At 39.9% G+C, this 13,682-nt stretch overlaps 1 protein-coding gene across 1 annotated transcript in view; it reads right to left on the reverse strand.

Annotated features, from left to right (window-relative positions):
* The window catches only part of LOC122804723 (dipeptidyl peptidase 4-like), a 1,230,541-nt gene that overhangs the window by 598,257 nt on the left and 618,602 nt on the right, over positions 1-13,682 (reverse strand). The window contains exon 11 of the mRNA XM_044074775.1: positions 693-828. Coding sequence (XP_043930710.1) covers positions 693-828 — 136 coding nt within the window. The remainder of the gene's footprint in view (positions 1-692; positions 829-13,682) is intronic.

Raw genomic sequence — 13,682 nt, forward strand, 5'->3', positions numbered from 1 at the left:
TAGTTTTTGCCTGTTGAGCAGACTGTGTAGTTCTGTTGGACAGATGGCATGACCATTCTATTTATTGGGTCTTCTTTACCAAGTAGGGGCTGATCTTATGGTCCTCGGGTTTCAGACAGTTGCTACCTGTTGATAATTATGCATTTGATATTGCATGCCCAGTGAATACACTAGGCACCCTATGCTACTGTACCAGTGATCACTAGAATATCTTTTCACGTCCCAGATTCGAAACACTCAAGACCCTTCTCCCTGTTACTCCGCTTATGGAATAGTCACTGCAGCAACTGGGCCTTACTCCCTTCCCTCATTAGAGGGCAGATGGCACTAGGATTTGTAATGCTCTCTCAACTAATACTAGACTCTGCATGTAATGAAGTAAACTGTCTGAAGTCTTGGTTGAATTCAGATCACGGTAGTGCCTGTGGACACCATGAACTTAGGGTAACTGGCACCACGTGTATGTATGTACTACGGTGGGTTCATAACCTTCAGTATTTTGTATATTCCCACACCACAGGCTGCCTTTCCTTTCTTGAATAGAATCCATAATCTATGAATAAAGATATATATAAAACCCAGACCCTGGTGAGAAGTGTACAACTGTCCTTTTTAGAATACTCCATAATAAAACCATTACATTTAATACAACACAAAACCATCATATATAGATTTTTAAAGTTTTAACTTACCGTTGCTAATGGGCAGTCCCATTTATTAGTACTGTAATCACAGATGGCTAACACTGAAACGTTCTGGATCCTTTTCAGCCACTGTACACTGATCTTGTTGTCTGTTACCCATGTGACTACACTCACATAGTGGTCACTAAAAAGAAATACAAATCATATTTTTGGTACCCATTACAAGAAAAACATAACTTTTGTAAATTACTTATTTGTTATAATAGCTTGAAAGCTAAAACTGAGTCAGAAGATGAATCAATATATTTAATTAGTTTTGTTCATGTGTAACAATAAAAAGTTATGTCCTAATATTTTAGTATATATCATAGGAATGTATACAGCTGATACAGCAGACAAGAAATGCATTCTTCGAGTCTTGCCAGACATTCTGACAAGGCAAACTCAAGAGAAGTAGGGTGGTAATCATTTTGAAAGTCCAAAACCATCTGTGTCCTTCAAGAGAAACTTTATTTAAACAGCTTACAGTGGAAAAGTATGTAAAACAAAAGTCCATATGAGAAGGCAAATCTTTAAGTTGTACAAAAACGGACATAGCCCTGCAAAAATTATGCATTCTGAATATACATTTATGTTCAGACTCCTAGGATGATGATTGCATCTATGTATACATGTTTGCATGGACTGATAGACAGATAGATGGAGACAGACAGACCGATGTCTGGAGACAGATGGATATAATTTATTTATTTATCTGCATTTGTTTACTGGGAAGGTCCACTGGGCCAAAAAGTACCTATTTTTACTGGAGGCCCGGGGAGAAAAGCTCCACAGTGATTTATACAAAACATTTGAGTAGATAGATAGATAGATAGATAGATAGACAGACAGATAAATCCTTAATAGTCAAGCAAATATATGTTCAATTTCTTTCTGATGTTGATTTTATGTTTGTAAAATTGCTTGAAGAATACTGAATGGTGTTTTTGTATCTATAACATTTATTTAATTCTTAATTATTTCTTAGTTTTATAACAAATAATTGTATTGCTTTTCTGAATGAGATTTCTACTATATTTTACTTTGGACTCTTGACAAGTCTAGACTTATTTAACTAAAATGAGCTTAAATAACTGCAATAAAAGTTAGTGGTGACACTGTTAAATAACTGCAATAAAAGGTGGAGGTGGCATTTATTGATATAGTTATTTATTTATTTATTTACATTTGTTTACTGGGAAAGTCCGACTGGGCCAGAAGCCCATTTTCAGAGGAGTCTAGGGAGAAAAGCTCCACAGAAATATAAGCAATATACAATAATTAGATAGTACAATAGTAACATTTCCCCAATTATAAAGTACCTTAAGCTTCAACTGGATGAAAAAAAAGCAGTTGAAGTTTCAAGTCCTTAAAAGCACTCATGAAAGCATTTGTACCCCAACTCCTCTCTTATTTAAATATATTAATTTCACAGCCACACAGATATGGAGAATATACCACATAAAGAAGGTCAATGATGGTGTCCAAACAGAAAGTGTGCACTCAGTGATCTTCTGTATCAAACAGGGATGAAAGAGTGTAACATCTACAATTTCACGTTGATGAGCTGAAGCATCTATCTAGCTGATACAAGAGAAAAAGTATGGCAAAGCCTCGGACACAATGATGGGGAATAGGGTGGGGACATAGATTCTGATACAATGAAGAGGATAGGGTGCAGACACAGCCATGAATACAGTGAAGGGGATAGGATGTGGCTACAGCTTCAGATACAGTGAAGGGGATAGGGTGCAGACACAGCCATGAATACAGTGAAGGGGATAGGGTGCAGCACAGCCATGAATACAGTGAAGGGGATAGGGTGGGGACATTGATTCTGATACAATGAAGAGGACAGGGTACAGACACAACCATGAATACAGTAAAGGGGATAGGGTGGAGACACAGCCATGAATACAGTGAAGGGGATAGGGAGGAGACACAGCCATGAATACAGTGAAGGGGATAGGGTGGGGACATAGATTCTAATACAATGAAGAGGACAGGGTGCAGACACAGCCATGAATACAGTGAAGGGGATAGGGTGCAGACACAGCCATGAATACAGTGAAGGGGATAGGGTGCAGACACAGCCATGAATACAGTGAAGGGGATAGGGTGTGGCTACAGCTTCAGATACAGTGAAGGGGATAGGGTGGAGACACAGCTATGGATACAGTGAAGGGATAGGGTGGGGATACAGATTTGGATACACTGAAGGGGTTAAGGTGGGGACACAGCTCCAGATACAGTGAAGGGGATAGGATGGGGCCAGAGCTTTAGATACAGTGAAGGGGATAGGGTGGGGACACCACTTCAGATATAGTGAAGGGGATATAGTATAAGCACAGCTCTGGATATAGTGAAGGGAATTGGGTGGGGACACAGCTGTAGACATAGTGAAAGGGATAGGATGGGGTCACAGCTTCAGATACAGTGAGGGGGATAGGGTAGGGACACAGCTTTGGATACAGTGAAGGGGATAGGGTGGGGGCACAACTTTGGATACAGTGAAGGGGATGGGGTGGGGACACAGCTTTGGATACAATGAAGGGGATAGGGTGGGGACACAGATTTGGATACAGTGAAGGGGACATGGTTGAAACACAACTTTGGTTCATATACAGTGAAGGGGACAGGGTTGAAACACAGCTCTAGATACAGTGAATAGGACAGGGTGGGGACACAAATCCAGATGCAGTGAAGGAGAAGGGTGGGAACACATCTCCAGATACAGTGAAAGGGATAGGGTGGGGACTCAGCCATTGACCTTGCTCCCTAGACTAGCATCAAAAAGAGACCAGGCACCACCATGACTATACTCTCCATTCAGCACTGAGTCAGAGGGCACATAAGGCAGTACCAGGCAGTGGGACAACTCTGCAAGTCCCACAAGGATGCCATCCAGGCAGCCACTGTGGGTGTTGAGCTGGTAATCCATAAAATCTTTTAGCACCTCCTCCAACTGTGAACTGTGACCCACCGGCACCATCATCTGAGTGGGAACAATAGCAATCCCCTCTGTGAACGATGGCCAAAGGCCATCTGGGACATCTACAGGTCATCTCCTTAACACAGGACCTATGTTACCCAATGAAGAGGCAGGTCTTGGAGAAGATGGTGAATGGGATGCTCGAGGAGGGAACAGTACTGCTCCACAATCATGGCTGTGTTAGACAATGCAAAAAAAATTGTAACAGAAGAATTATGATAAAACAGACACATACAAAAAGAAAGAGATAATACTATCATGCCTTTGTCTGATGGTCAGTCTTACAGTTACACATACCTACAGATGAACTGAAAAACTGATTGGTATGTCACTTTGCCATGGTCAATATGACTGACTAGGTTAACAATGTCAAGTGTCCCTGCTAGATGATGTGCATAACAAGTGCAACAGTATACCTTGGCTGGGGGCGGGGGAATCTACAATTGTAGGACAGTACTGGTGGACATAATGAGCCATGGAAAATGTCCACTGTGCACTCAAGTATGTATATTGTATGAGAAGGAAATAAAGAAATGTCACAGGGACTTAGTGGTAATTTGCATGCAGCTTTGATAGTGGTATTTTGTGAGTGGCTCAACAAGATTTGTCAGTCTCAGCAGAAGAAAATTCCTTGTCCTAAACAATATTAGGAGGATATTCAGAAAACAGTTGCAGAGAATTATAAAACTGCTTTAATTAGCATTTTTTTCAAAAGCAATTAAGAAATTCCCAACCCCAGTAAAGGATATCTGAGTAAGTACAGCAAGCCAAAGAATTCATATACTACACATAGGGATTTGAATATCAAATACTGGAAATGTTAGTTAATGGTTTTATAAGTTACTCTACATGGTGCATCTATACAAGGAACTCAATGGTAAAATCAAGATGCCAAATGACTGTAGAACATACTTCAGGTGACCATACTGTTTTACAAACACACTTTGAAATATGTAAGTGTCATGTACATGAATTGTTCTGCAATGTGAAGTTGATCTTTGTTCTTTCTTCCTTTCATTCATTTTGTTATGTCTGGGTGTTTCAGACCTCATTGCAGTCATGACATCCCTCCTCTGGTCCAGTAATCAAGGAGCCTCAATCCTCACCACTGACACCAGTAAGGGATATTCACTTGAAACAAAAATATACACACAGTGCTTTCAGATGCTGCTCTGTGCACCAAGCACAATTTCCCTTAAGAGCACACAGGGAACACACTCCTATCCTGGGGCTGGGTTTCCCTCTCTCTCACCAGGCCCCAAATAAGACTCCACACTGACCATAGCTGCAGAGTTCAGTCCTGCTACCGGAACACTCTAAAGCCAGTTACTCTAAGGCTCTTACAAGGGAACCCAATTATACTGAGTAAAATTAATACTAATACAAATAGTAGTGTTTGACCAATGCAGCAAGGCTTTCAGAAGTGGCCACAGTGTCATCAAATAAATATAAGTACTCTCAAAGTTTAACATATTCTCTAAAAGTCCAGTTACAATGAAAAGTTTAAATACATTTAATAATAAATAATAAAAGAGCATGAAAATACTAAATATCTATTTACAATAAATACCAGAGATTCAGTTATAGAAAATATTAAAAATAACACAGATGAAAAGGTTCACACAGATACAGAAAAACAATACTTAACTAATCTCATTATATTTTCCTGACTGATCTAAAGAATTACTGTCCCCTAGTTCACTTACTAGAGCAAGGCAAGATGATGTGGGTGAGTGCTCCTTCTTTGTCAGGATTCACAAACAGACTACCGAGAGCTGAGTGACATCTTTCACTAATATCTAAATATCATTTCAGTGCTGGCTATATAATGACATCACATCTGGTCATCTGACTCCAACTCCCAGATTACCCACTTTACAAGAAACTGAACCAGAATCTGGCACCTATGTGATATAATACATACAAATAGAGCTTTGCTAAGATGTGTTATAGCATCTGGAAGCTATAAAACCATTTCAAAAGCTCCCATGCATCCAGGGTAGCACTTATTTCACCCCTAAGGACAATACAGTAGGATTCCTTGTCCTGGTTTTCACAGACATTTTGTCTGTGCTCAGAACTGTAAGATACAATCTTTATGGTCTAAACTAGGTAATTTAATTTCAGACTATTTTTCAAAGTTGGCTGGACTGAGATTAATCTCTTCTCTTCCAGTATCTTCTGTTGCAATATATTCCTTTCAACAGTTACAATACAGTCTGACATGCAGTTGTATTTATTTTATGTCCAGCAGGACCCACTGTTGGTACATTTTAACACAAGCACCTGTACAAGTCAGTTTGATATAGAAATGACATATAATTGTTTAAACAACTCCAGCTAGCTATGCTGGCATACGTTACACATCCACTTCCCTACTTCTCCTGGCATAGCTAGCAATACCTCACATCACAGCAGTAAACACAGAAGTACAGTATTCTATGCCTTAAAACAACAAGGTAAATCACCACAATGTTTTTGAAGACAAAACTTAAAAAATTCCACTATTAGATTGGGGTCTGCAAAATCCAAGAAGCCAGACAACGCTGTCAACTTGTTCCAGTACTTATCAGGTTACCAGTTATAAAGAAAATAAATGCTTTGTTGGGGTTCAGAAACAAACAACACAATGCATTAGGCAAAACTGTCCAAAAAGCAGGAGCACAAACTGCAGGGTCAGTTCAGACACAAGCAGTGTCATTGTACATGTAAGCAAAATTTCCGGGCCAGTATCAAGTGCTAATAACTAAACAATGATATGAAAATGAGCAATGTTATCTTTCTGAGCTCCAGTTGGCAGCGTGAGTTATAAATGTATAAAAGAATCACGCAGTCAGCCATGGCTGCCAACACATTTGTACATTAAAATTTCTTGTTGAACAGGGAGAGGATCATGCTATAATGTCAGATGTAGTAGCAGTAATTGATGAGTAGTATATTTTAGAGGCTGCTTTTTGCAGCCAGGGTAGGGCACACATTCACCTTATATGATGCAGAATGATCTGACCATGCCTAATATATACCGCAGCCAAAGTCCATGATGAGACATGCATAAATACATTCATACATACTGACATACAAACATTACAAGCATGGGCAGCAATGCCCTTCCAGCATACTGATATAGCAAAGCAATTATTCCCATAAGAAGTGTCCACGTTGTTCTTAAAAATATCAAAACTAGTGCTTGCTTTAATATAATCTTTAAGTCTATTCCATGCATTACTTATTCTCTCAAGAGACTCAAGTAGTACATCTCTCATTCCTATATACTCTTGGTTTAATTTCTCCAAGTCTTTTAAGTTTCTAATACCATGATGGGAGTGGACCCCTTTCCAAAGTCAAGGTATAATTAAAGTTCATGAAATCAGTATTGTTTCGATCTCTGATATTAGCTCAAATGTTCACCGCAACACCCACAATGTGATCCAAAAAAGTTTTATAAAGATTTGGGAAACAAGATAAAAGGAATAGAAAGGCCACAAAAAAAAGAAATAGATACATTTGGAGAAATATTTATGAATATCCTGTGGAACATAACAAAGATGATAAATGGATAGAAGAAGTAAAAGAAAGAATAAAAAGTTCAAATGTACAGGATATGAAATGGGATGAAGTATCGGCCAGAGAAATTGAAACAAAGTTAAGAAAAGCCTCTAAATGAAAACCCAGGCCCAGATGCAGTACCTAACTTCTTGTTAAAGTATTAACATCTTTGAATGAAGATTTAGCCATGAGTAAGAACTATTTATATGTGCACCCTGAACAGACACCAACCTGGTAAACAACAGGAAAAAACAATACTCCTGCTTAAGAGTGAACCTGCAAGCAATGCTAAAAATTATAGTCCAATAACTTGCCTTCCGACAACATATAAACTATACACTGGAATTGATGCCAACAGAGTTTCCAGCCATTTAGAAGAAAACTCAATTATGGCAATAGAACAAAAGGGTAATAAAAGAAAGTCATACGGAACAAAGGATCATTTTCTGTTGAATAAAGTTAAAGTGGAGAACTGTAAAAAGGGGAAGAATCTAAGTACGGCATTCATTGACTACAAAAAAGCATTTGACAGTATCCCACATTCATGGATAAAAGAGTGCTTAAAAATGTATAGGATACACCCTACACTGATAAATTACATCACAGCAGTCATGAAACAGTGGCAAACCACTTTGCTGTTAAGCTATGAAAAAGGACAAATTATTATCCCAGGGATAAAAATCCTAAGGGAGATATTTCAGGGTGACTCTCTGTTATTGTTGTTCTTCTGCCTTCCCCTTAACCCATTAAGCTGCCTACTTAACAGATTAGGTCATGGCTATAATTTGGCTCCCAGAAACCAACAAAGTGTAAACACTTCTCATCTTCTCTTTGTCAATTTAAAACTGTACAGCTCATCAGACGAGGAACTGCAAGTAGTCAAAACTTTTTCAGATGATATAAGAATGTTATTTGGTCTTGATAAATGTGCAAAAGCAACATTTAAAGCAGGAAAACTGCAGCACCAAGAAAACGTCAGTTTGGGACAAGAATGTGATATAAAAGAACTTGAGCAAGAAGGAGTTTATAAATATTTGGGAATTGATGAAGGATCAACAATAAAACATGAACAAATGCTAATAAAACTTAGCAAGGAATACTTTAGAAGACTTGGGCATAGTTTCTCCAAACTAAGGGGTGGCGTAAGCCACAAAACTATGGCTAGGCTTATAAATGCCCTCGGGCAGATAGCCTAGTATGAACCTATGAACCTATGAACCTATGAACTCATTCCATCCAGTACAGCTCTTTGAGTGTGTACCTTTAACTTCCAGTGGGTGTGGCCTATGCATTTAAAAAATGAAGTTAGCACCTTACAGTTTTAACAAATGCTCATTAACAGAGGTCAGATATCAATACAATTGTGTTTGCCATCATGCATGCATCAAGATAAAATATTCTGATACCTTGTATGTAGCATGGTTTTGGAATTATTAATGCAAATATTAACAAGTAATATTTGATGCCTAGAGGCACAGTAGCAGGTAACTGCAGAAATGCCTGGAGGCACACTCGGCTGTAATTAGTTTAAATGAATCATGAAAACAGCTTTAACATCTAGGAACAAAATTCAAGCTATAAACCAATTTGCTCTTCCTGTCCTAACTTACAGTTTTGGAGTGAATGACTGGCCCAAAAAGGTGTTGGATAGATTAGACAGGAAAACAAGAAAGATGCTTCATGCTCATCAAAAGATTTTTAAAAATCAGCACATATCAAGATTCTATATTCCCCGTTCCGAAGGAGGGATGGGCCTCCTCGAAACTGATTACATGTATAGATCTGCAGTTGTGGGACTGCATACATATCTGCTGACCTCACAAGACCCAAACACAGTGAACATTTTGAAACACGAGAAGAATAAATCTAAGATGACTTCCCTTCTAAGTCTAGCAGAAGCATTTCAGTTTCAAGCGGGAATGGAAATAATATCAGAACTAGATAAAAATCAGGCAGGAACTGAACGTCCCAAAAAAACAAAAGAAAGAATATAATGTGAAGGATCAGATGAGCAGGAAAGAAATGTGGAAAATGCATGAATATAGTTGTAATTACAGAAAACTCCCAGAAGAACCTCATACACTGGAACGTATTAGGGTACAATCCAACACCCTAATAATGGGCAATTTCAACTACCCCACATTAACTGGGAAAGCTACTCGTACCAACTCTTTTGCTCAATGTTTTCTGGAATTCATAAATTCCAACGTCTTGGATTAACTTATTCACACCCCCACCAGGGGCAGCAATATCCTAGACCTAGTCATTACCAACATGGGTAACAGATGTTCCACACCAGAGGTCAATTCCTCATTGGTCAGATCCGACCACAAACCCTAGACATCCACATCCCGCCCCCATCCCCAATTAGGGAAACCACTGTAAAAAACTTCTCCAAAGCCAACTTCAAACTTCTTAAGACAGAAGTGGCAAACTTCATGACACACATGCAGATGGACAATAGAGTACAACTGCTGAATCCTACACAAATGCACTTTATAAGCACTTACACGAGTGCATGGATCATGCTATCCTTAATAGAACCAAGATGCTATCAAACAAAGGAAGCCAATCTGGTGGTCCTCTGCCATAAACAAACTCTACAACAGAAGAAAGAAACTGTTGCAAAAAAGAGTAAAATCCCATGACTGGAGGAACTCCCTGGTTAACCTCAGTAAGAAGCTGAGATCCCCTCATAAAATCCTCCAAAGCTAGTTACAAAAACAAAATTGCCACTGACTCTAAAGACAACCACAAAGCATTCTATAGCTATGTCAAGAATCTCAATGGCTACACTCAGATCTGCTCTGAGTTACAGCACAATGGCACTAAATATACAGAACCAACTGATATTGCCAACATCCTGGCAGATTGGTTCAGTGCTAACTTTACCCCCACCCCCCCACCCCTAGAGGGCCCAACTCTATACCGGAAGAATGCAAAGTTCCTGTAATCATGGCTGCACAGGTAAAAAACACACTCTCCAAAGCCAAGAACACAGCATCCATGGGACCTGACAGTATCTCAGGCTGCGTTCTACATTAACTACAGAATGAACCGGCACCCCACCTAAGTACCATGTTCAATCATAGCCTCACCTCAGGCTTTGTGCCCACTGAATGGCGCACCATGATGGTTATCCCACTCCATAAAGGGGAAGCCATGATGGACCCTGGGAACTACTGCCTCATTAGCCTGATGAGCCTGGTCTGCAAGGCCATGGAACGTATCATCATGGAACTCATAAACACAGACTTTGGTAATCTCCAAACTCTGGACCCTACGCAGTTCAGGTTTGTAAAAGGCAGATCATGTCTCCTAAACCTAATTGACTTCTTTGAAGCAGTCACCAAAGCCATAGATGAGGGTAAGGTGGTTCACACAGCTTATCAAGATCTCGCCAAGGCTTTTAACACCACCCCCCACTCTGGAATTATAGATAAGCTCACTAAACTAGGTATAAAGCCCTATGTCACAAGATGGGTTGCCAACTGGCTCACGGACAGAACCCACACTGTGAAAGTAGCAGACTCCAAGTCCGACTTCAGACCAGTGACAAGTGGAGTACCACAGGGTTCAGTCCTGGGTCCTCACCTGTTTGGTATCTACTTCTCTGAAGTACAGGCTAACACAGAAGGTCTTTGGCTAACAAAGTTTGCAGATGACTGCAAACTAGGAGCCATAATTGAAACTCCTAATGATGTGGACATACTACAAAAGGGCCTCACTGAGACAGATGCCTGGTGTCAAAGCCATGGCCTCAAGTTCAAAGCCAAAAAGTGTATTGTCATCACCCTTTGGTAAAAATTCTGTACCCATGAACTATCACATAAGTGGTAGTCTACTTAACACCAAAAGTGTGATAAGAGACCTTGGGACACAGGTGGACAGTAGTCTCTCCTTTGATAATCACATCACCACAATGGTCAGGAAATCCTTCTATGTGGCTCACCTCATCACAAAAGGTTTCTCATCCAGAAAAAAAAGAGGTCTTTGTTCCCCTCTACTCATCACTCATTAGACCCGTTATAGAGTACAACACCCCTTTTGGTATGTACCTCACAAGACATCTACAACAACTGGAAAGGCCACAGAAATACCTCACAAAGAGAATTACTGGCCTCAAACAGATGCCCTACGCAGACCGTCTCAAAAAACTCCAGCTTTACTCCGTCACATATCACCTACTCAGAGGGGATTTCTGCCTAACATACAAAGCTATATCAAACCCAGAGCTGTTGGACATGCTCCACTTAAAGAAATCCCAATCCCTCCGAGCTACATGCTCTAGGGACCTAAACCTTGTCACCACAATAAACAGAACATGCTGGAGGCATAGATTCCTGTCCCAGAGACTTCCCATACTCTGCAACAGACTACGTATCTATGTCAAACAGCTCCTCATTAGCGCTCTTCAAGAAAAATCTTGATGATTGGATGGAAAATGGGAAATTCACCCCAGGGATCACTTCTGTGGCTCTGCCCGACAGGGGCACAAGAAAATAATTTTCTTGGGTGGCGAAAGCCAGGGTACCTTTTTGGCTAGGCTTATATAGGCCCTAGGGCTAATAGCCTAGTACCTACATATGAACCTATGTTGATCAGGAACAAATGCAGGAATGGTTAAGGAGAGGCGAATTCAAACTAAAAGATAAAAGCTTAATACTGGCGGCCCAAGATAGTGGCCTACATCCACATTGGTTTACAAAGTCCAATGAACATGTGGGAGAAACAGACAAATAATAGATTCTGCAAAACAGAATTGGAAACAGTTGCACATCTTGTTGCTGGTTGTGACATACTAATGACAGAAGGACTGTATACTGAAAGGCATAATAATTTGGCAAGACTATTGCACTCGGGATTGTGCAAACATTATAATATTGAAGTAGCTGAAAAACGCTGGAAAATAAGCCACAAAGCTTTATAGAAAATGATAAGGTCTACATAACATGGGATCACCCATTACTAACAGTTCAAAAGATAGATGCAAGAAAATTACATATAGTGGTTCATGAAAAGAAGACAGGAGTAGCATTGATCATTGAAATTGCTACACCCACTGACTAGAGTATCTTGCATACAGAGAGACAAAAAGTCATAAAATATCAGGATTTGCAGGCAGAAATGAGAGTAGTGTGGAAGAAAGATACCCAGACAGTTCCAGTAGTAGTAGGGGGCAACAGGTCTTATAAAAAAGAATTTAAAATGACACTTGGATATGTTACCAATACATGTAACACCATACTAATTTCAGAAGGAGCAATTACTGGGCATACTGTGGGTGCTGTGAAGAGCACTTTTGGCTAATATCTAAGATTGAAATAATGCTGATTTCATGAACTTTAACTGTAGTTTGACTTAGGAATGGGGTCCATTCCTGTCATGGTATTAGAAGCCCAAAAGGCTTGGAGAAATTAAAAAAGTGAATGACCAGAATTTACTCCTTTTGCATTTCATACTGAGTTGCATATATTGACTTCCGCGGTGGTGCAGCGGTAGTGTTGTTGCCTCACAGCAAGAGGTTCTCCTGTTCGATTCTCGGCTTGGGTTGGAAGTGCCTTCTGTGTGGAGTTTGCATGTCCTCCCCACGGTTGAGTGGGCATTAAAAAGAAATGCATTGAATGGGCATGCCTTCGTTGAAGGTTGGGCATCGGGCTGGCAACTCGACACCATAAAAACCAACTGCCATTCATTAGCGGACCGGAGTTCCGCTGTGGTGACCCCTAACTGGGAAAAGCCGAAAGACAAACAACAACTGAGTTACATACATTGACAGCATATTTCAGTATTACTGTGCTTTATTATTGCACCCATTGCACCTACTACTATGCGGAATGGAGTTCTGCTGTGGTGAAAGACAAACAACAACTGAGTTACATACATTGACAGCATATTTCAGTATTACTGTACTTTATTATTACACCCATTGCACCTACTACTATGTGGAATGGAGTTCTGCTGTGGTGACCCCTAACCGGGAAAAGCCGAAAGACAAACAACAACTGAGTTACATACATTGACAGCATATTTCAGTATTACTGTACTTTATTATTGCACCCATTGCACCTACTACTATGTGGAATGGAGTTCCGCTGTGGTGACCCCTAACCGGGAAAAGCCGAAAGACAAACAACAACTGAGTTACATACATTGACAGCATATTTCAGTATTACTGTGCTTTATTATTACACCCATTGCACCTACTACTATGTGGAATGTCTCGGTAGCTTTCCCTCACACTGCTCTCATTTCTGCCTGCAAATCCTGCTATTTTATGACTTTTTTCTTTCCGGACATAAGACGCTGTAATCACTGAGTGTAGACATTTCAAGAATCACTGCTACATCTGTCTTTTTTCATGGACTACAACATCTGGTTGAATCACATCTATTTTTTGAACTGATAGTAATTGGTGATCTCATGTGATGTACGCTACATTGTTCTCTATAATGCTCCCT

This window comes from Protopterus annectens, chromosome 6.part0 (assembly GCF_019279795.1).
Source record: "Protopterus annectens isolate FY-2018-M chromosome 6.part0, PAN1.0, whole genome shotgun sequence".
NCBI classification, from domain to species: Eukaryota; Metazoa; Chordata; order Ceratodontiformes; family Protopteridae; genus Protopterus; species Protopterus annectens.